The 23,306-nt window shown below is 39.5% G+C and overlaps 1 protein-coding gene across 5 annotated transcripts in view; it reads left to right on the plus strand.

The window, feature by feature from the left end:
- Nucleotides 1–23,306, plus strand: part of WDFY3 (WD repeat and FYVE domain containing 3) — a 300,207-nt gene that overhangs the window by 241,674 nt on the left and 35,227 nt on the right. For 4 of the 5 annotated variants that reach the window (XM_034772580.1, XM_034772579.1, XM_034772581.1 and 1 more), the window contains 7 exons: nucleotides 2,175–2,357; nucleotides 7,978–8,135; nucleotides 9,559–9,636; nucleotides 11,316–11,543; nucleotides 15,423–15,476; nucleotides 17,870–18,038; nucleotides 19,017–19,180. In XM_034772580.1, coding sequence (XP_034628471.1) covers nucleotides 2,175–2,357; nucleotides 7,978–8,135; nucleotides 9,559–9,636; nucleotides 11,316–11,543; nucleotides 15,423–15,476; nucleotides 17,870–18,038; nucleotides 19,017–19,180 — 1,034 coding nt within the window. The remainder of the gene's footprint in view (nucleotides 1–2,174; nucleotides 2,358–7,977; nucleotides 8,136–9,558; nucleotides 9,637–11,315; nucleotides 11,544–15,422; nucleotides 15,477–17,869; nucleotides 18,039–19,016; nucleotides 19,181–23,306) is intronic. The other variant, XM_034772583.1, reaches the window with a different exon arrangement.

Genomic DNA, 23,306 nt, shown 5'->3' on the forward strand with positions numbered 1-23,306 from the left:
GATGGCATCATAAGGACATTCTCTCCCATTGCAAAACAAGTCCCTGTCTGGGATCTGAACCTCTTCCTCTCTACACTCGTGAAACCACCATTTGAACCCTCCAAGTTCCCTCCTTCACCTTTCTATGAAAATCACCTTCTTAATGGCAGTTACCTCTGCTAGAAGGGTTGGAGAGCTTGGGATCCTTATGGTGGACCTACCTTTTGCAGTTTTTCACAAGGTTTCTTTCTAACTACATCCAAAGTTCCTACCTAAAGTTCCTTCTGAGTTTCACCTTAACCAGACTGTTTGCATTCTAGTGTTTTACCCCAAGCCTCACCACAACATAGGAGAGACAAGGCTTCATTCTTTGGATGTGTGCAGGGCTGTAGCCTTCTAACAGCATGGAACGGCTCCCTTTCAGAAGTCCCCACGCTTGTCTGTCACATTAGAAAACTATCCCTTCCCAAAGGGTCTCTAAGTGGACTTCCTCCTGCATCATCCTTTGCTATGATTTCATGAAACCCCATCCTCCTCAAATTGTCAAGGACCACTCTGTGAGAGCCGAAGCAGCATCAATAGCCTCCTTATAGGAAATCCCCCGTTCAGAGATATGTCCAAGCTATGGCTGGTAGGGGCTGTCCTTTGCCTCCGTCATCCCCTACTCTATGGTACAGCATACTTCCTTGCGCCCTGATCCTCAACAAGTATGCTTGGGAGTTACCCACAGTGAATACCTATAGGGCCAGCAATCAAAGAAGAAAGAAAATTTACTTGCCTTACAGTAACTCTTCAAGCTGTATGATCCATATGGGTATTCATGACCTGCCTTCCTTCCCCTCTGCTCGCGTCATCCCGTGATTCATGGCAGAGACAGTACTGGAGTGGTGGTCAGTTCACACTGCCTTTTATGTCCTCGGCTGAAAGCACGAGGAGGCACTATGTGGACCAATAGATGCTAATATTGAAGAATTTCCTATTCTGGGTGCAGGAGCATATGCGTTCCACAGTGAATACCCAGAGGGACCACACAACTTGAAGAATTCCAATTACTATAAGGTAAGTAACCTTTCTTTTTCCCAACATCTCTGTGAGACTAAAGGGTACTATCCCCATTTTACAAGATGGGGAACTGAGGCATAAAGAGACTAAGGTCAGAAGTACACCTGTACCCCGATATAATGCCGTCCTCAGGAGCCAAAAAATCTTACCGCGTTATAGGTGAAACCGCATTATATCGAACTTGCTTTGATCCTCCGTAGCGCGCAGGACCTTCCCCCCGGAGCCACTGCTTTACTGCGTTATGTCCAAATTCATGTTATATCGGGTCGCGTTATATTGGGATAGAGGTATATCCATTAATTTTTGGTGGCCCTTTTGAGACGCCTAGAACCTGATTTCCGTATGTTCAAAGCACAGCTTCTATTGCTGTAGCTTTCATATGCAGAATATAGACAGCAGCCTTCAACTAGAACATTGTATCACTACTAATAAAACCAGAAATATACTGACACAGTCTCAAAATATTAGCTACCTCACTTACTTGGGTGCCAGTTTGAGGAGGAGATAAAAGTATGAAATTAAGATAATAGTTAATGTGGAAAGGAAGACATGATTCAGAAAACAAGACTGAGTCCCAAATTAATTATAGGTATTGAATGCTCTGAACAAAAATTGTTAATAATTTTTTTTGAGTTGTCACATGAATGTTCTTTGGCTGTGTTTGTCCCTGTTTGTGTTAGCTTTCCACAGAAATTTATGAGTTCAAGGTTAGCAGAATGAATGTGAATTTAAAAGTTACATGTGTAAGAATTTCTGGAAACCAAATTTTTAATACGCATGTCAGTATATTTGTAGTGGACTTGTTGGCTCACTCATCCAATCAGGAAACAGAAGCAATGCTGTATGACTTATCTGAAAAAAACACAACTAAATCAACACAGCTGGAATGATGACGGCTTGGAGAGGTATTTGTGATCATCAATCCATGGAAGGAGGAAAAAAAATTGGTCAAATGCTCTCAAAGAATTTGAGGAAAAAGCAATCTGGTCACAGACATTCTGCATGTGGGGAATACGAAGCTTTCTTTGTTAGATATATATTTTTGTATGAATTATTCACTCAGCTCATTAATACTTACTGTAAAACTGCAAAAATGTTGTGGGAAATTATTTATGATCTTTTTACCTGTTTAGGTCGCCAGCTTCTTTTAAAAGCCATAAACAGAGTATGGACAGAGCTGATTCACAGTAAGAAACAAGTTTTAGAAGAGGTATTCAAAGTCACACTACCTGTCAATGACCGTGGCCATGTGGATATAGTTGTAGCAAGGCCTTTTATTGAAGAAGCAAGTTTAAAATGCTGGCAAAATCACTTGGGTAAGAATAAATGTGAAGATATATTATTCCAAAATATATCAAATTGGTCTGTTATCTTCTACACCAGATATTCAGTCTCATTTGTTTCATACCCTTAATAATGAACTTAGGATGTGTGTTTTCTGCATATACGCTTATAGCACTTATTGGTAGATATAACTGCAATCACACCAACACATATGCCAGTTTGTTAGGCAGAGGTTTCTCAAACCATGGTACAAATTGCAGACCATTACACAAACAGATATTTAGCAATAAAAGACAGACAAAATAAGATGCACTTGTAGAATAAATAAAACATGATGGCATGGGTTAAAAAAAAAGTCTCTTGTTTGGAAAGACCTATACAACTCATTTGTCATACGTCCACGTCTTGTGAATAATGCACTTATCCTGTACTTGTGGCAGCAAAAACGTGTAACATCCTAAATTCCTAGATTTGTAGAGTTTACAGTCAGAAGGGGCCATTAGATTATCTAATATGATCACAGGCCATTAAGTTTCACCCAGTTACCCCTGTACTGAGCCCAAGAACTTTTGTTTGACCAAAGCATAACTTGTGTTTGGTTAAAGCATATCTTTCATAAAGCATCCAATCTTGATCTAAAAACATCAAGAGATGTAGTTTGTTCCAATGATTAATCACCCTCACTGCTAAAACTTGGTGCATTATTTCCCATTTGAATTTGTCCTGGTGCAGCTTTCAGCCACTGGTTCTTGTTATGTTTCAAAGTAGCACCCGTGTTAGTCTGTATCCGCAAGATTCTTGTTATGCCTTTCTCTGCTCGATTAGAGCCCTTTAGTATCAGGTATTTTCTTCCATTGACAAAATTTTCTTCTCTTTTAATTAAATCATCTCTCAAGCTTTCTTTTGATAAGCTAACCCTTTGAGCTCTTTATCTCACAGTAAGGCATTTTCTCCAGCCCCTGAATCATTTTTGTGGCTCTTTTATACATCCTCTCCAATTTTTCAACCTCCTTCGTAAAATGTGAACACCAGAACTATATGTAATATTCCATTATCAGTCTCACCAATACCATAGACAGAGGTGAAATCACCTCCCCTTTCCTACTCATTACTCCCCTGTTTATTCATCCAAGGATTGCATTAGCCCTTTTTGCCACAGCATCATACTGAGAGCTCATGTTGATCTGCTTGTCCAGTATGACCCCTAAATCCTGTTCAGAGTCACTGCTTTCCATGATGCAGATCTCTATTCTGTAGCTATGGCCTGCATTCCTTGTTCCTTGATGTATAAACTGCATTTGTCTTTATTAAAACACATTTTGTTTGAATGGGCCTAGTTTACCAGGTGATTCAGATCTGTTTGTATGAGTAATCTGTCCTCGTGGTTATTTTCTGCAAACCTTTGTCATCCTCAAATTTTATCAGCAGTGATTTTCTGTTTCCAAATCATTGGTGAAAACATTAAAAAATGTAAGCCTAATATTAATCCTGGCAGAACCCCACTAGAAACACTTCCATTGGATAATGATTCCCATTGAAGACTACTTTGAGATCTGCCAGTTTCAAGTTCTTAATCCACTTTGCTTTAAATCCCTATAGATATGTAAGTATATTACATTTACTAGTATACTTCTCTAAGACTGAAATCAAGTCTGTTTGAGAAGATCTGTTTTCCATAAAACCATGTTGACTGGCATTAATTATATTCCTATCTTTTATCACTATTTATCTTATAAGGTCATTTATATTATAGAACTAGAGCAATGGTTATTATTCTGTGCATGCCAGTCTGATTAGTTATAACTCTTACCTTCAGAATTGTTTTCATAAAATTTATCCCAGTATAATTTTTGCAAAAATACTATTGGAGGCAAGTCTGGGGCCTGAACATCAGTAAGTCATATTGTCAGCAACTCTGACACTACTGTTCCTGTGTTAGCTGTTCACTAAACAAGGATGGGGAATTAAAATATCTTCAGCATTGTATCACAGTGCTATAACTGCAGACTGAAAGAGGCATCTGAGGTCCATAGCACTGAACTATTTGCTGGTTTCGCATTTGTTTTATTGGCCAAGGTTAGTCTCTATGGGTTATTGTTTATTCACATTTGAAAAGAAATGAGTGACCAGTGGAATTTCAGGACAACAATCCAGATTAGCAGTAGGTTCCTGTTAGCATCCCAGAAAGGACAGTGTGAGTCCAAGTTCCCACTCGTTCATTTCAGTGCTAAGTTTTCCCAATTTAGTTAGGTCTTTTCGATACAGAGAATATTAAATATGGTTGTGAAACCAGTTAAGATGAGGAAAAATGGACAAATATTCCTCGTGTAGCAAGATGGTGTAGTGTAACCTGGCCTTGATGATGGGCATGGTGTAAAAACGGTTTGCATGGTTCTTTCCCTCACACTTTTTCCATCACAACTTGCCATTCCAAATACTTTGTAACCCAGCCAAAACTTTCATTAACATTTTGTCTTGATTAGTCTGTGCTATCATTTTAATTTTTAAAACGGTAAATGGCAGGCATTAAAAACTAATTATGCAGAGGCTGGTTGTTAAGGTGGCTTTCTGAAATAATCTTATAATTCTTGGTTTTCTACATCTGGCTGGGCTTTCGTTGTGGAAATTGAGTGTTTACACAAAAGTTGTCAGAGAAGTGAATCTTCAGTAGATCCGTCACAATAGGTAGTTTTTGAAAAGAAAACAGGGTAAACAGGAGGCTCTATGTAGAAGCCTGGGTGGAAGAATGGGACATACAAAGAAAAGGCAGAGAGGATTAGGAGGGAGGCAGGCTGGTGGAGAGGGGATGAAGAGGGATAAAATGGCAGCTCCCCAAGCTTGGTGTCAGGAGAGGGTAAGTGGAGTCCCCTTAAAGAAACTAACAGGCAGGATCACATATTTGTTTGTGAATTTAAGGTTGAACCTGAAACGATCATGTATGGTAGTTGCTTCCCCAATGGCTCAAAAATTAGACAGCAAACAAAAAAAGTGGAGTAGTATTGGTGGTGGTGGTAGTAGTAGTACTTCTAAAGCTGCTGATCTATTTTTTTTTATTTATTTTTTTTGTCAGTTTCTTGATCTCAGGGGACCTAATACATGATTTCTAGATGTTTAGATTTGGCAATACTGCTTCTTTCACCCTTCTTTGTTTCCCTGCCACAACCCCCAGTTCTCTCTCTTCCACTATATCCCACTTCCTAAAGTATACAGCAGTAAGAAGAAGGGGACAGGCAAGCTCCCCTGGTAATCAGAGCTCCATTACTGAGACAGCCCTGGGTAGGACAGACTTTCCGTGATTAAGGTAGCAATGCACATAACATATGATGCAAAAACATAAAATCAAGGAAAATAAAAAATAAGCTACTTACCAGTACGCTGTTCCTCCACGTGTAGACACAGGACTCGTTGCTATTACAATTACCATACACCAGAGTCTGAACTCAACCTTCATAGCACGACTGAGTTAAGGCATAGACGCTATAGGCCTGTGCCTAGGCTCCAGCTCCTGCAGATACGTGATTAAGTCAGAATCTAGGCTTCCATTTATTTAAAATTAAAAATAAGTTTCTAGTTTCAGGAAAAGCTTGAAAACACAAGCCAAGCATAACTGAAACAGTGTTCTGCCTGAGTCTGCAGACAACCTGAAACAATGGTTCTAAGAGGTGTCTCTCTCAAGGAGATTGAGGGGTGCACATCCACAGCGCTGGGAAACTCTACCAATGCCACCTCAACAGAGAACGCCCCGTGTGGCCCACACCCCACCCATGCAAATGTGTCTTGGCTTCTGGGGGGGAGGCAGCCTACTGCTACCCCTCCCTCTTCAGGGGAGATGAAGGGGAACCCTGCTGCTTCTCTCAAGGGGAGAGGGTCCCTGTTGCCCCTTTTGGGGGAAGGGAAAGCTGGCCTCATGCTGGCCCTTGACTACCAGAGGCATCTGTCATCTCCACTTCAGGTGGGAGGTGGCAGTACCATGGTACAGTTTGGGGGCTTCAGAAGGGACAGTGTCATGGTATGTCTCAGCACCAGATTTCCTTAGTCCAGCCCTGGCCTCTATGGATACCAATCTCAGCATCAGACTACTCCCTCAGCATCCCTTCTGCACACATGCCCTCCATCATGCTACCCCATTGTAACACTAATTGTTGTTAATTGGTGTGTTTTGAGGGTAGTTTGGTAAAAGGCATGTTGGATGGCTGGCACCCTTAGGGGGCATGATTAAGGGTGTGTAGACTGTGTTGTACGGTAGTTATAAGGTCTGTGCCTGTGGATAGAGTACAAGAAGCTGTGCACTGTTAAGTGGCTTCACTTCTCTTTTCCTTGCTTTCCTGGTTTTGTGTCGGGTATCTTAAGTGTGTAACAATCATACCTGTTCTACACACATTGAAAATATTTGCAAATTGATGTAGGTTCCATATAAACAACATAAATAAAACAACATAAATATGAGGAAAGTGTTTGAGAACTGCAGCTGAGCTGTAAGTGTCTATTTTGAAAATCTTCAGGGCAGGCGGCTGGGTGTTTTCATCTGTGTTTAGAAAGCAGCTTATTGGGGATTGCCACAATATAAATGTGCTACTGTTTATATTTTGGTAGTCCCAGCCTATCCAAAATCTGTTAGAAGCATTCCTTATTACTTATTTCCATTGTTTATAACGTGAAAGAGAGAATGCAACTTGTCCGCTCTGTAACTGTCCTTTGGTTACTGACTCCCAAAACAAAGCCGCCTTGGAAATGCCCTCTGCTCCGTCAAGACAGGGGCAAATAAGCGTAAGGAAAATGAGATGGAAAAATATTTGGTCTTACCTCCATTATTTTTACTCAGGAGTCTTCAAATTAATACTGAATACACAATTGATTATTCTACTTTTGCGGTCTCCCAAATGATACATTTCTGAAAGAAGAGAAAAAAATAGCTGCATCTGTTCCACAAATTTAATTTCTAAATATACCATTTCTATTTTATAACCAATTTCATCTAGAAATCTTTCTCTCTTCATGCTAGAGAGACTCTTGATTGTTTCTTCATAATTTGCCTTGAACGTGTGTTATAGTAAAGTTTGAGAAAACTTTTTAGTTTAGCAGTACCTTTCTGTGCCATATTTCCACACTTGGATGGAATTAGGTATGATAAGTAGAAATAGGTATGTGGGGAACTCGTATCATGTTTCAGGACAGAATGGAATGCAAGGAGAGAGCAAGATTTTCAGATTTTTGCAGGGGACAGGAGGGTAATGGAAAGAGCAGTGTAATAGGAATTTCTCTGCTATGGGAGATAAATGTTTATCAAGAACAAACTGGGAAAGTTCCATTGGTACAGTGAACATAAATGCATAGAACAAAACCTACCCCAGAGTTCAGCATTCTGTCTGGACCCATCATGCTTTAAAGCAGTTGTTCCACTCCTTAAGAACCTCATTGACTTATGGTTAACACTACCTAATTTTTGCCCCAGATCCCTAAGTGGCCCCTTCAAGGATTGAACTCACAACCCTGGGTTTTGCAGGCCAATGCTCAAACCACTGAGCTATCTAATTGTATATGAAAATTGGTCATTTCTTTAATTTAAAAAGGGGGGGGGGAGAATAGTGCTTAGCTACGTAAAGTGATAATTCTTTCAGAAAAGTAACATCAGCACTCTCTTTAATATTATAGCTCATGAGAAGAAATGCATCAGTAGAGGGGAATCTTTAGTTCCAGCCACACAATCGAAGCTTTCACGGGTCAGCAGTGGGTTTGGCCTTTCCAAGTTAACTGGATCAAGAAGAAACCGAAAGGAGAGTGGGCTCAACAAACATAATCTCTCTACGCAGGTAATTTGTATTGTTTTATTAAAGGTCACCTGCAAATACTTGGGAGAAAAATCCAGCAATTTCACACTTTACTGTATGTGGTGAATGCCCTAAGTAGCAAGGGATAGAGGAGAAAAAAGTACCCTTTTCCCCCCCCCCTTTCTGAATATCCAGACTTGTTCACTCCTGCTCCATAAGGCACGCTAGTAAGCACTTTAGGCAGCAAGTTATTCCATTGTAGTCAATGGAACTGTTTACATGCTTTAAGTTATGCTTGTGCTTGAGGGCTTGGATAGATTGGGCCCTAAACTGGTAATGTTACGTCATCCCAATTTTCAAAATCCAACTGTAGTAAACTGGAGCCAACCCACCGAAGCAAGATAGGTGCTTGGGTTTTTAACAGTGTTGTATGGTTTAGTAAAGTTTGACGGTAGGTTTCCTTTAAAAAGCCTCACACTGTTCAGCAGTATTTTGTTTACTGCAGAATAGAACTCAATAAAAGATTATATCCCCCTGTATACGTCACAATAAAATTGTTGACTTCTGAAGCACCTCAACCATAGAATATATTTAAGACATTAACTTTACAAAACAGCACAGCGTTGTTGTTTGTTTTGTTTTTTAATAAAATAAATTTTAAAAACCCACTCAGCCCTACAATAACCAGCAATGCCATTGTTGTTTGCTGTCACCAGTGCGCTATGGTATCTCTTCAATGATCATGAATGAGTCTGAATGTTAGAACAGAAGAAAAAAAGGTGGATCTGAATATTTCAGCAGGTTACTAATGGATTCTTTCTTCCTCTGGGATACAAGTAACCCCCTCTGACTTCCTTAGGAGCTACTCGTGGTGTGGAAGAGTAGAACCCTAGGTTGCCTAATAGGTATTCAGTGGCCTGTGAGAAATGAATTGGTGGTCTAGTCCATTTCCTGGTGAACAGGTGTTCATACCTGAAAAAACATCACAGGTGTTCTAACTGGAACCCTAGATGGCCGGTTTGGAAGAGGGGCCAAGAACTGAATGGGGTGAAGAGTCATGCATTGGCAGTAAGCCACAGAACACAGAGGTCTTCAGTCTCCATAGTCTGCAAACCAGGCACCATTCATAAGAGTTAACTTTTTTCTTTTTAAATTAACTGAAGTTTTAAATCATTTATTTTTTGAATGCCCCCTGCCCTTTGGTATTTGGTGTATTTCTGGGATGTTTTCAAAGTATTTGCAGGTCACCATTAAATAATACCAACATGTGTTTCCTTACGATCCATTTTCTGAGATAAACTAAACTAAAGAATATGGTTGCATTAAATGGTTTGAAATCAATCTAATATATTTTTAAGAAGAAATTGTTGTGTGTCAGAGTTAAGGTGTTTTATCCATATATTTTGCAATAAAAATGTACCTTTGTAAAATTGCTTTCTATATATTCTGTCTTGTTTATGATTAGGAAATTTCCCAGTGGATGTTCACTCACATTGCAGTGGTTCGGGACTTGGTAGACATGCAGTACAAAGAGTATCAAGAGGTAAGGGAGTATCCAGGGAATTAACTAGAATTAAGATGAGCCTATTAAACTGCATATACTATCTCCCTAAGACACTGTACAAACACTTAGTAAAAGAGTCCCTGTCCTAAAGAGCTTAACTTTGAAACAGATAAGACAGACAACATCAGAGAGAGAGAGAGAGAGAATGGAGGCACAGGGAGCTGAAGCAACTTGCCCGATGTCACCCAGCAGAGCTGAAACTAGACCCCAGGCCTCCTGATTCCCAATCTAGTGTTCTGTCCTCTGAACCACTGCCCGTTACTAGCATGGTTTTATACATCAAATTAAAAAAAGATGCATGAGTCTTTCAGTACATTAATGAGGAAAACGTTTTTGGTGTAGCAGTCATTGCCCCGTCATGTAATTTAATAAAAGGCAAACTTTGAAAATAGTTTTCTACACATTGATTTATATAAACCATGCATGGCAATGGTGGTACTTGTGGAAACATGTAAAGAGTAGTCAGATTGACATGGGACCACTTCTGAGATTGTACCGGGGGGGAAATATTTCTCTGTCATGGACAATGAGTTTATTACATATTGATTATTTTAATGTTTACAGTTTTTGCTTTAATATTTATAATAATACTCAAAGCATGAGATGGGAAGTTGAAATTATAAATTACATGTAGATGCTTTAAAAAATGAAATAATCTCTAGTAAGGATGTCTGCAGTACTTAAACATCCATTAATCAGCCAAGCAATTCCTTCACTGGTAAAAGCAACATCCCATCACACTCCAGCTGAAAGGTTGTTCATCTTTGAAGTAAGGTTTGGGGTTTCCAGTGTGGCAGTCCCACAAGAAAAGTAATGTGAACCACAGGAAATTATACATGATTTAGAGCAGATTTCAAAATATTTTTTCTCCAATATTAGAAGTATTCTTACGACAGTTGGGACAGAGTATCTTGTCCTAACGTTTCTGCAGTCTTGTAGCAGTAGTAGTACGTACGTACATACATACATACATACATTCCATACATACAGTACTCCATTTTATAACAGAAACAAGATTTTAGAGCAGTTGTTTCTAATCATGGTATCTATAGAAAGTAGCAGCTCTTTACCAGATCTGTTCCTCCTGAAATGAAATCACAGAACCTAGCATTTTCTTCCAGGCAGCCAGCAAATCACATTTATGTTTAGAATCACTTGCTGAGCAGCATTCTGTAAATCTGAGAAAACAGCTTCCCAGAGGAACAGCCACTTGGAACCAACTATTAATATAGTGCTAGTTGTTAATATAATATCTGTATTATGTTTAAGTATGGACAGTCAGAGAAGGGATCCAAAATAGAATTAATTTCTTCATTCAACAAAGCTCTTTCCAGAATACTTGCATTAATGTTATGCATCTTATATGTTTATCATTTACAAGTAGATTTAATTAAAAAAAAAAAAAAGAAAAAAAAAAAGAAAGAGAAGCAGGCCCATTTGTCACTGACAAAAAAATGCACTATAAACCTTGGCCATAATAAATTGTTGCTGGAAATGTAATTAAAATAGCATTGAGGTGCTACTATAACTTCAGATCAAACTCTGTATTAACTATATAGTGTTGTGCACTTTAACCACAGTCATTTCTTTGAAACCAGAAGCTCTTTTGAAATGTTATTTTGCCTTAGTTGTTAACCTGTAAACCTTGGTATTTACAGCGTCAGCAGAATGCATTAAAATATGTGACAGAAGAGTGGTCTCAAATTGAGTATGAACTATTAAGGGAGCGAGGTTTGTGGGGTCCTCCTATTGGCTCCCATCTGGATAAATGTATGTTGGAGATGACAGAGGGACCCTGCAGAATGAGGAAGAAGATGGTACGAAATGACATGTTTTATATTCAGTATCCTTACATGCCAGAAACTGAACAAGAGACAAATCTACTGGTAAGTGTACAGTATTTGAGTGTTTGTAATAGTTTTTAAGCCTTATTATTCTGAAGTGCAATGTTTGTGGTTTAAAAAAAATGCTCATCACAATGCATGAATTCAGTCTAGTTGGTATTACTGAAACTGGTGGGAAGATTAGCATGATTGGAATGCTAAAAATCCTGCCCATAACCTATGTGGGAGGGATCAAGTGGGCAGAAAGAGAGTGAAACGGCACAGTGTCAAAAATATTACATTTTTCCTAGTCATTAACATCTCAGAAGCAAATTACCTTGAATGCTTATCGATTGATGTTTGAACAGATAAAGCACAAGAGGGGGTACTATTAGGTACCTGCTACAAACAGCCAGTGATGCTAGAGAACAGGATGACCGACTCCTTAAGCATCTGTCTATATTGTGTAGCAGAAAAAACTGTTGTCACAGGGACTTCAATATAGAATCATAGAATATCAGGGTTGGAAGGGACCTCAGGAGGTCATCTAGTCCAACCCCCTGCTCAAAGCAGGACCAATCCCCAACTAAATCATCCCAGCTAGGGCTTTTTTCAAGCCTGACCTTAAAAACCTCTAAGGAAGGAGATTCCACCACCTCCCTAGGTAACCCATTCCAGTGCTTCACCACCCTCCTAGTGAAAAAGTTTTTCCTAATATCCAACCAAAACCTCCCCCACTGCAACTTGAGACCATTACTCCTTGTTCTGTCATCTGGTACCACTGAGAACAGTCTAGATCCATCCTCTTTGGAACCCCCTTTCAGGTAGCTGAAAGCAGCTATCCAGTCCCCCCTTCATTCTTCTCTTCTGCAGACTAAACAATCCCAGTTCCCTCAGCCTCTCCTCATAAGTCATGTGTTCCAGGCCCCTAATCATTTTTGTTGCCCTCCGCTGGCCTCTTTCCAATTTTTCCACATCCTTCTTGTAGTGTGGGGCCCAAAACTGGACACAGTACTCCAGATGAGGCCTCACCAATGTCAAATAGAGGGGAATGATCACGTCCCTCAATCTGCTGGCAATGCCCCTACTTATACAGCCCAAAATGCCATTAGCCTTCTTGGCAACAAGGGCATACGGTCAACTCATATCCAGCTTCTCGTCCACTGTAACCCCTAGGTCCTTTTCTGCAGAACTGCTACCTAGCCATTCGGTCCCTAGTCTGTAGCAGTGCATGGGATTCTTCCATCCTAAGTGCAGGACTCTGCACTTGTGCTTGTTGAACCTCATCAGGTTTCTTTTGGCCCAATCCTCTAATTTGTCTAGGTCCCTCTGTATCCTATCCTACCCTCCAGCCTATCTACCATTCCTCCCAATTTAGTGTCATCTGCAAACTTGCTGAGAGTGCAGTCCATGCCATCCTCCAGATCATTAATGAAGATATTGAACAAAACTGGCCCCAGGACCGACCCTTGGGGCACTCCTCTTGATACCAGCTGCCAACTAGACATGGAGCTATTGATCACTACCCGTTGAGCCCGACGATCTAGCCAGCTTTCTATCCACCTTATAGTCCATTCATCCAGCCCATACTACTTTAACTTGCCGGCAAAAATACTGTGGGAGACCGTATCAAAAGCTTTGCTAAAGTCAAGGAATAACACATCCACTGCTTTCCCCTCATCCACAGAGCCAGTTATCTCCTCATAGAAGGCAATTAGGTTAGTCGGGCATGATTTGCCCTTGGTGAATCCATGCTGACTGTTCCTGATCTCAGTGGGCTCTCCCCAGGCGAACTCCCTCTGTTAGCCTCTGCTGTTCGCTGCTCAGCTGGTTTGCTGCTGACTGCCTTTTTATAACCGTCAGGCCCACTCAAGGCCCACCTGGAACAAAACACTCCCAATTCACACTTTTCAAACAAACAATCAAACACATGGTCAAACTGACAAACCGTCCCCGCAACAGACACTCAGATATGCACCAATACAGCCCCCCAATGCAGCACTTAGCGTACCTCCTCTCAGACAGATCCCAGGCAAACTCCCATAAATGATGTATGCTGGAGATCTCGTGCTACCAATACTAAGACACCCTTGAATTTCTAAAAATTGGAGATGACAAATTCCTAACTCAAAAAATGTGGCATCCACCTTGGGAAAATTCTATATAAGACCTCTTGACAGATAAAGAGGAATTGATAACAGAAATAAAAATTAGTGATTACTTAGGTGCAAGTGATCATAACCTAATTATTCTGTTTACACATCATAAATGTGAAATCCAAACCAGCAATATATATACACATTTGGTGCTTTAAAAGGCCAGTTTCACAAAGCTGAATACAATTTAACCAAATTGGTTGAGACTATAAACAAAAAATGTCAATTATAATTGGAAACTGTTTAGGACCATTTTACTAGATGCTTAAAAAGCCACAATTTCACAATTGAAAAAGAAGGCTATGATAGTTAAAAATCCACTGAGTCTTGGAGGGAAAGTGAAAGAACCAATTTAAAATAATAATTGGGAAAAGGGAGAAGTCGATAGCAATGAAGAGGAATTAGAAGCTAAGAATTGTGGGAAATTGATAAGAGAAGGGAAAGGACACAAGGAGAAATCTAGCTTGCAGAATTAAGGACAATAAAAAATTGTTTAAGTATATTAGGAACAAAAGGTATAGGCCTGTTAGTTGTATTAATTTCATAGAGTGGTACATTTTCAAAACATTGCATGAGAAATTAGTTCTTAAAGTTTTCATGCATATTAAATTACCAGTGGCATAGCTAAAGAAAGGTGTAAGTGGTGCAGTCACGCTGGGCCCAGCAAGATGGAGCAGCGCTCCGGCACTTCACCTGCTGCATGGGCTCGCTGTGCCACTCGCTTAAATTTGGCCTTTCCACCACTCTTTACAACAGAGGGGCACCCAGACCAAATTTGAGTGGTATGCGACAGGGGTTGCAGCGCCATTCAGGTTTGGCCCAGCCACCCCACCATCATCACAGGGACAGCTGAGCCAAATTTTGAATGGTGTTGGAACCTGGCCAGGCCAAACTTGAGTGGCGCTGCAACCACATGCACCAGTTTGCAATGCCACTCATCACTCAAATTTGGCTCTCACCGTGGGAGAGTGATGAGAGGAAGCGGAGCTGCTGGGCAGCCAGGAGTTGGGGGGACCACCCCAGCCCAGGATGGGAGCAAAACACTGTGTTTTGCGGGGCAGAGTGCCAGTGAGAGGCAATGAAGTACCCAGGATGGTGGGTGAGAGTCTGGGAACTGAGTTGTTGGTGGGCTGTGGGGAGTGCTGGGGGGGGGGTGGTTGTGGGGCAGATGGGGGATGCTGGGGAATCATGATGTTGGATGTAATCAAAATTTTAGATTTTGGAGTTGGGAAGGATTTCCCTAATCTGTTATTGCACATGGCCCTCTAAGGCCTTGTTACCTCACTGTAAATTACTGAGAGATTTTGATGAGAAGTGTAATTTATCTCATCCACTTCAGTAATTCTGAGCAAAATGGATACCATATTCCATTAATATAGATCAAACTCTAGGCCTACTGACCTAGATTAGTGTGCACACCTGACTTGCACACATGAAAATACTAATACACATGCAACAGTGTATTTGTATGCACATGTGCCCTTTTGTAACACAGATAATTCATTCTCAAAGAAGGTATGTGTTCCCCATATTCATTTTGGAAGTCTCTATTTTCTTGAGAAAATCCCAATCACATAGAAATGAGTATTCAAGGTTTTTTAAAGAATTATGAATGAAACCAACTAATAATGCAAAGTTCTGACCACACTAGGCTAGTTTAGATAGTGAGTATATTTCACTCTTAGTTGGAGTTACATGTACACGCAAAAAGGAGAACATACCATCAGGCATTCTTCCCAAAAGTGATTTTTTTCTGATATGTTTATACTTAATGCCCTGTTTTCAGTCTGACTTCTCAAGTAAACCTCCTGAGACACCTGATGATACCATTCCTCAAAAGGTAAAGAAACAAAATTACCCACTGAAAGAATGTCAAACAAATACAAATGTTTTCCTGCATGCTAGGCAAACTTAACAAGGCTTCTACGATTGGCTTTCAACATTGTTCCTTCAGTAAATTTTTTCAGGATTAAAGGTTTCCAATATTCACACCTAGAAGATGTTGCTGTGTTTTCTTCAGTCTTCACTTCTTATAACGTTCTGTGGCTCTTGCCTTCTTTGCTGCACACTAACAGGCTGTGTTGGGCTGTACTCTCACTGATCTCACTGTAAATGTGTATTGGCTTGGGATCTGAATTAATGGACTATGAAACATGTTTAGTAATGGGCAACGTGGTAATTTTGTGTCACTTCGGAAAACTAACACCACAATAAAAATATATTTTTTATTTGCTCGTTGATCATTTTTGACATTTGGAGCATGCCTTTTCCAACTGTATTTTATTAGTGTCTTGTGCTAGTAGAGGGTTTAGAAAGTGTTCCCCATAAAAAAGCAATAATATTTTTTGGAATAGTGGGACTGTATCCATTTTGTTGTTGGAACCAAAATCAAAATTTTGATTTCCCCTTTTCCCCCAAATCCTTTCCTCCTTCTACAACTTTGTCATTAGAAAATAAGGTGCATAATGTAATGAACTGATATTTATGTTTCAAAATATCAAACATACCTAAAAAGAAATTGGAACTTACACATTACTGGCCATTCTGTATACAAGTGTAAATGTAATTTTGCTTTCATATGCAACTGTGTTCAGTCGTGCCCATCACTAAGTATGGTACGTGGGATTCATTCACTTCTTTTGAATTTGATATGTTGTTAAGCTCAAATATATGAAATAAAAGTGGTTATTATTTAAGATGTTAAATGTAATGTGTTATATAGTTACAATTATCCTTTCTGTCATTTTAAATGTTTGGTGGTTTTGGGGTATGGGGCTATTGTTTGAATCCCCCTCCCCCAGTAGCTTGTTCAATGATTATTTCCAGAAAAATATTATGGCAATAAACACTGTCATTGTAACAGCCATAATCCAGTTATCTGTTGCTAAAGCACCATGACACACTGTTGGTCACTCTTCTCCTACATGAGTCAGCGACTCTAAACAAATAACTTACATCTTTATGTTTTGGAGTAGATAGTATTAACTGGGAAATCTCCATATCAGTAACCTGCATCTTTTAATATTTTAGCACATTTGTTCAAAGCTGTGATATTTTATCTACATGAGTTGTTGTATTGCCCAGTATCAATAGGTGAATTACATGAAGACTAATGGAAATACAAAAAAATGTGGTTTTCAAATAATTATTACAGGAGCACATGAAGGAATACCTACACTCATTAGATTGGCAGATGGTAGCGTATGGAACCACACTGGGTTTATGCTAATAGTTCTAGAAAGGACAGGAACAATTATTTGTTTTCATGGAAAAAGTGTTATCAAATAAAGATTTTTTTTTAAGTTCCAGAACTTAACTCTCGTATAAGAGCAGGGGTTTTTAGCTTTTTTTTTCTTCCAGCAATAGCCAGAGAAGAAAACCTTCACTACAGGTTCCAAATCTAACTTTTTCACATCCACATAAATTAGTTCATTTTTTCACTTCGGAAAGAGGCACATTGCTCATTTCATCCTTACCTTTTTTTATCCCCAACTTTACTTCTGTGATCACCCGAGCATGTTTACTGTCCTGATTTTGTTATCTGTCCTTTTAATTATAGTAAAGTCATTGTAATCAGATGTTTAACACAAGAATTAACCTCCAAAAGAAACACGTGTAACATACATTTATAGCCAGAATCTCCGGTTAGAAGCTGAAGTTACTGAGATAATTTGCAATAGTTCTCCCAAGGAGACAGGCTGCAAATTAGTTACATTAGTTAAAGATGACTATCTTAGGGCCACTCTCCTGCCACCACAGGTTTGTAGAATATTAGTTAAACCTTAGTTAAATGTTTGAGTCTTAAATCCAACTCTCTGGCTATTGTGTGATTTAATGCACACCAGTATCTACACATCTTTACCTTTCTTAGTTTAAATAATATTCTACAACAAATGCATATATTGTAGGGAATGACAAAATAGATAAATAAATCTTAAATGCAAGTTTGTCTTTTTGTGGCAATTCATAACACACAGGCCACATTTAAAAGCTCTATATTTCAAGTTTGGTCATCATTTCCCAGTTTGACCATCATTTCTGTGACTGAATAGCTTCCTTGCAAATCCATTTAGGAATTAAATCTTACATTTTATACATAAGTTTTAACTGGCTTATGATTGACCACAGATAAATACATTATATTGTTGAGCATGTACTGTGCATACAGAAATGGAAAAATTTCATTTGTTATTAGAGTTGACTTACTAAATATTTCATTCATTTACTTCTAAGAAACCTACTCGTTACCGAAGAGCTATAAGCTATGACAGCAAGGAATACTACATGCGCCTGGCTTCTGGAAATCCTGCTGTTTTCCAAGATACCATAGAAGAGAGTTCAGAAGGTGAAGCCACTCAGCAGGAGCCAGAACACGGCGAAGACACTATTGCAAGAGTTAAAGGTAAGTTCATCGTTCTGTCTGTATTTTGAAATAACCTATTTGATGTTAAAAGTTTAACTTTTTTAAACTTGCTTCTCCATGAATGAGTCTGGATTTCTTCAAATTACCAGTGCCGTATAAATTAAACATAAGGGTCCTGTAGGTCCCGATTTTACTGCCACATCTTTAGGCAGTTAATTTTGAGATCCACATGTTTTTGCAAGGTGACTTCAGCTACTACGATCATCAGCCAGACAACAAGAACCTTTTAAAAATGTATGTACGCACACATGTACAAGACAGTTGAGTTTAAAATAACTGGGAAAGAATTAGATAAACAGTTGTTCTTGGGGGGGAGGGGGGGACCCTTTCCTTTACATTCATAGAACTTGTTAGAGTTGGGGGAGACTTTAGTTTTAAGTCACTGTCATGTCCCTTCTTGATCTAAAAGTCCTGACTAATCTGCTTGAAATCACAGAAAATTACAGAGATGTTAAGAGACCACACAACCACAACACACTTCACGGAACAGAAAAAAGCAAAAAATAGTGTGTCCACTCAATAGTCTGGATTTTAAGGTTTAACAGCTCGTCTCTTATCTGGTGATAAGCTTTCAAATTCTCTGTCTCAGCTGCCAGAATCTCACCTCATCCCCTCACCATGTGTGCACACGGCTCTGGTCATTTGGGACAGCAGGGATGCCAAGATGTTCAGGCTCGAATATGTAAAATTAAAAGTTAAGAGCTAGAACAGGGCGAGTAAAAAGGGGGAAAGCGTAAGTTCAGGACATGCTCCCACAGTGGAAAGGCAGTAGTATTGGTGATCAAGATTGAGGTGTAGTGGGCAAACTGTGAGGGGAAACGGGCACTGTACTGACTAGCACTGCTATTGGCTTATGCCCGTTTGATTACATTCCCACTTATTGGATTCCAGATATGTATCCCCCAAAACCCTGCAGTGTTTGTCAATACATTGATTGTCTCTCTGATTACTATGCAGGTCTGGTAAAGCCTCCTCTGAAGAGATCTCGCTCTGCACCTGATGGAGGAGATGAGGAAAACCAGGAGCAACTGCAGGATCAAATAGCTGAGGGTAGTTCTATAGATGAAGAAGAAAAGACTGATAATACAACTTTGCTTCGACTGCTCGAGGAAGGAGAGAAGGTACAGTACTTCAGAAATACTGATCATTTACTTTATCTGGATTTCTACTTTGTCCCTTTCTCTGATTTCTCCAAGTGTGAATATTTAAAACATGAACATTGATCATGCATGTCAAAAGGAGATTTAAAAAAAAAAAGTCCTAAAAAGACCTCCCTAACTCCACCTTTTCATCCACCACACATCTCCAATAAACCCCTCCTCCCAGTGTCAATCCTGGAGAACAAGCAGATCTTACGCTATGCCAGATGGTCACCAAATATAAGCTCTGGTGGGCAGTGGGCAAGTGCATTTGTAGCCAAGGATGGGTCATTCTACCTCCAGACTCCTTTCTATTAAACCAAAGAGTTGTTAGATTAAGCGTCCCAGGTGTCTGTACCTACCGTGATATCACACAAGGAGAGAGGTATCCGTCTCAGAACCAAAAATGCAAACCATCTCATGTCTAGGATATTTAAATATCAATTAATGTGCCAAATAAGCATTACTTACAGAGAACTACATACAACAGATATGAAAATATTAATATAACAATCTTGATTTATATTCAAATTCATCTTCCTTCATCTTATGCCAGCCTAAAATGTTAAATCATTACAAATATGTATTTTATTCTTAAGAACATTAACAGGCTGCTCTGTGATTGCTTTGGGTTCCATGTTTTGTTGGTCTGATGAGAACCTCTGAACAAGCATGCACTCAAGGATGAGTGACACATTGATGGACTACAGTTTGAAAATGATGCCCCGGAAACATGAGTAATGATTAGCTCACTGTGAACATGTGTAATATTCTAAAAACAAAAATATGTTTAGCTTGCATTTTGTGATCACAGCATATCTAGTTATTTTGTTTAAATCTGTTTTATTGCAGTAATTCAGTTATGGTACTGAAAATGGGAAAGTACAGGTTTATCTTTTTTGATAGCATAGAAATATATTTTCCTGTAAACACCTTACAACTTCATGAGTGTATTTTTTTTTCACAGTGACTAATTTGTTTTAATATTGAAATAATATATTCAAGCCGTGACATTGCATTTGTTTCACTTTGATTTTATTCTGTTGTATTTTTCTTGTCTGTTATTGAATGTTGCTTAAAACATAAGATGCTTTTGTGCTGTCCAGTTGCAGACCTTTGCAAGAAAATAGCACTAGTACAATATGTTTGATTCAGACCTGTGTACCAGCAGGGCAACAAAACATAAACCACATTATGCCTCTTCACCGGTGTGCATTGGGGATTATATGAGGTGGTGTCTAAAGAAAAGGGTAAAAAGGCCATCAGCGACCTTCCTCCCATACTCTTGCTGAGCTTGCTGAGATGAGTTGAATCTTTGCAGTGGCCCCCAGCATATGAGAGAGTACACATGAATACATACACTGTCGCTGCTGCTCCTACCTTCAAAATGTGGAAAACTGACCACTAATGACTTCTCCTCAACTCTCTGCTACAGCAGTCTGGTAGCATGTATCACCTTATAAATCTTGTTTAGTTTTTTGACATATCCAAGTGATTGTTATAAATATGAATGAACATACCTTCACGAGTTCCATAAAGTAGGGACAATTTGTTCTTATTCCCTATGGAAGAAGTATACTTACTGCGCTAATTTTCCTAAAAGAGATTTCAGCACCCTGACTAGCAAGCATCTCTCTCCTAATTTCATATACCACTTTGAATTTTTTCCCTTTAAGTCTACAGTAGATTGTTGAGTCCTGCATGATTCATGTATTGAATGCTGCATGATTTTGCTTTGCTGAACAGGGTGATGGTGCTGAATGTGAAATATGTTGCTTCTTCTTCACATAATGTCTGTATGGGTGTCTGACTTCAGGTGCGCACCCGCCTCTCAAGCCCTTGATCAGAGATTTTCAGTCACCAGGGTTCGTTCAGCGCACACATGTGCCCTACGTCTCCTCATGCTGAGTACCGAGGCTGTATGGGGGCGCATGGGCAAACTGCCCTCAGTTCCTTCTCAACTGCCTGGGCATGAGATGCAGCCCTAGCACGTCAACTTTGAGTGTGCCTCGGCTATCCTAATATTTCTATAGTGATTGAGGTAATTTTTATAATTAGTTGTTGGTATATTTATAGTTAGTTTGTTAGATAAGTAGTGGGAGGATTGTTTTACCCCCTCTTTCCTCTTGGGAGACTTTTCCTAGCAGAGCATGCCTGGCTCACTTGGTTTCAAACGTTGCCTCTCCTGCTGAGAGGCTATTCCTGTGAGTGATGGCCACTCTAAGTGTGTCTGTTGCTTGGGGGAGTCCCATGTCTCCCAGAAGTGCAACTTCTGCCTGGCCCTCAAGTCCAAGACAAGGAAAGACAGGGAGATTAAACTCAGATACCACCTGAGTCTGGTCAGGAGACTCCTCTTCCCTTCAGTACATCTGTCTCCAGCTACATCCAGTGCCCCTTCTACCTTGGTGGAGGCTGCCCTTGAGAAAAAGAAAACTTAGGAAGCTTCAGGGAAGGCTTCCAGAAAAAGGAGCCAGCTCCGAAAAAGTCAAGGTCTCCGGTGAGATCTATGGTCTCCAAAGCCCCGACCTCTCGAGTCAATACCATTGAGTCAAAAGACAACTCCTCTAGTACCAGCAGGGCCATAAAGTCCTGGAACACAAAGGAGAGACACAGCACCAGTAGGGCCTCGGTACCTTCTACTAGCAAAGAGGGTAAACATAGATGCTTGGGACTGGCACCATCGAGTTCCACCCAGCCATCTTTACCTACAAATTCAGCCCAACTCTCAGTACCCGTGCATGCAGTGTCCTCAGCACTGAGCAAGTGATGACATCAGACACCTGCTCTTCATAGGTACTGAGCATCTCTTGATACCAATACCCCGATCTCCAGACCACTGTTACCTTTATCATCCAAACTTGTAATCTCATAAAAAAAAAAATCAGGTTAGTTGGACAGGATCTGTTTCTTAAAATCCATGTTGAATGGCATTAATTACATTACCCTCCCTTAATTCTAAATTAATCAAATCCCATATCAGCTGCTCCATTATCTTGCCTGGGATTGATGTCAGGTTTACAGGCCGATATTTACATAGGTCATCTCATTTACCCTTTTTGAAAATAAGCACATTATCTTCGTTCAGTCTTCTGGAACTTGTTCCATGCTCCAAGACTTACTGAAAATGAACATGAACAGTCCAGCGAGCTCCTCAGCCAACTCTTTTAAAAATCTTGGATGCAAGTTATCTGGACCTTCTGATTTTAAAATGTCTAATTTTAGTAGCTTCTGTTTAACATCCCCCAGAGATACTAATTGAATGGAAAAGAGGGTTGTCATTCTCATAGGATGAGACTATACCATGTTTTTTGCCAAATATGGAACAGAAATATTTACTGAACACTTCCACTTTTTCTGCATTATTATTAATAATTCTCCATTGCCATCTAGGACCAATACCATTGTCAGGATATTTTGTTCTAAATATATTTTAAAAACTCCTCCTCCTATGTCAAAGGTTCATTTGTAAAGAAAATTAAAGCAAAATCTATTTATCCAATTCTTAGTTAGATTAAATTTAAAAAAAAAAATCTTTCTGCTCGGTAAAGACAGTTGCATATACGCATAATAATTTAGTGCAAAAATGGCTGAACTTTACAAGCTGGAACTTGCCAGGTTGCTTATTTCTCACTGTAATGGTGGTTCAATATAATTAAGTTTAAAAAAAATTATAACTAATTGGAGCAGGAGGTTCCGTTAGCACATGAGCATTATGTCCAGTCCTCATTGGGTAGTTATGAGAATGCTGCGCTCACCGGTGAAGTGGACTGGCTCACTATGTGACTGAACAACTTTCTTAAGAGAGAGAGAAAAAAACTCTATTAAGATAATTAGCCTGAAGTATTGCAGAAAACCAATCTACACTATTTCAGTACACCTGCTATCCAGTCTGTGTTACCCATCTTAAGATATATGGGAAACAAACAGGAAATAATTGAAGTTCTTCAACAATCATATGTAACCTGCTATTGCTATTATTGTAGTTAGAATACCTCTTAACTGAAGATCATAGTCCAGTACTACTTGGCTTGTAGACAAGGTAGAATTAAAATTAATTTGTATATCGAACTAAGCTTGGAAGTGTCTTCAGTTTTCATATACACTGCCT

Source organism: Trachemys scripta, chromosome 5, assembly GCF_013100865.1.
Source record: "Trachemys scripta elegans isolate TJP31775 chromosome 5, CAS_Tse_1.0, whole genome shotgun sequence".
In the NCBI taxonomy this organism is placed as follows: domain Eukaryota; kingdom Metazoa; phylum Chordata; order Testudines; family Emydidae; genus Trachemys; species Trachemys scripta.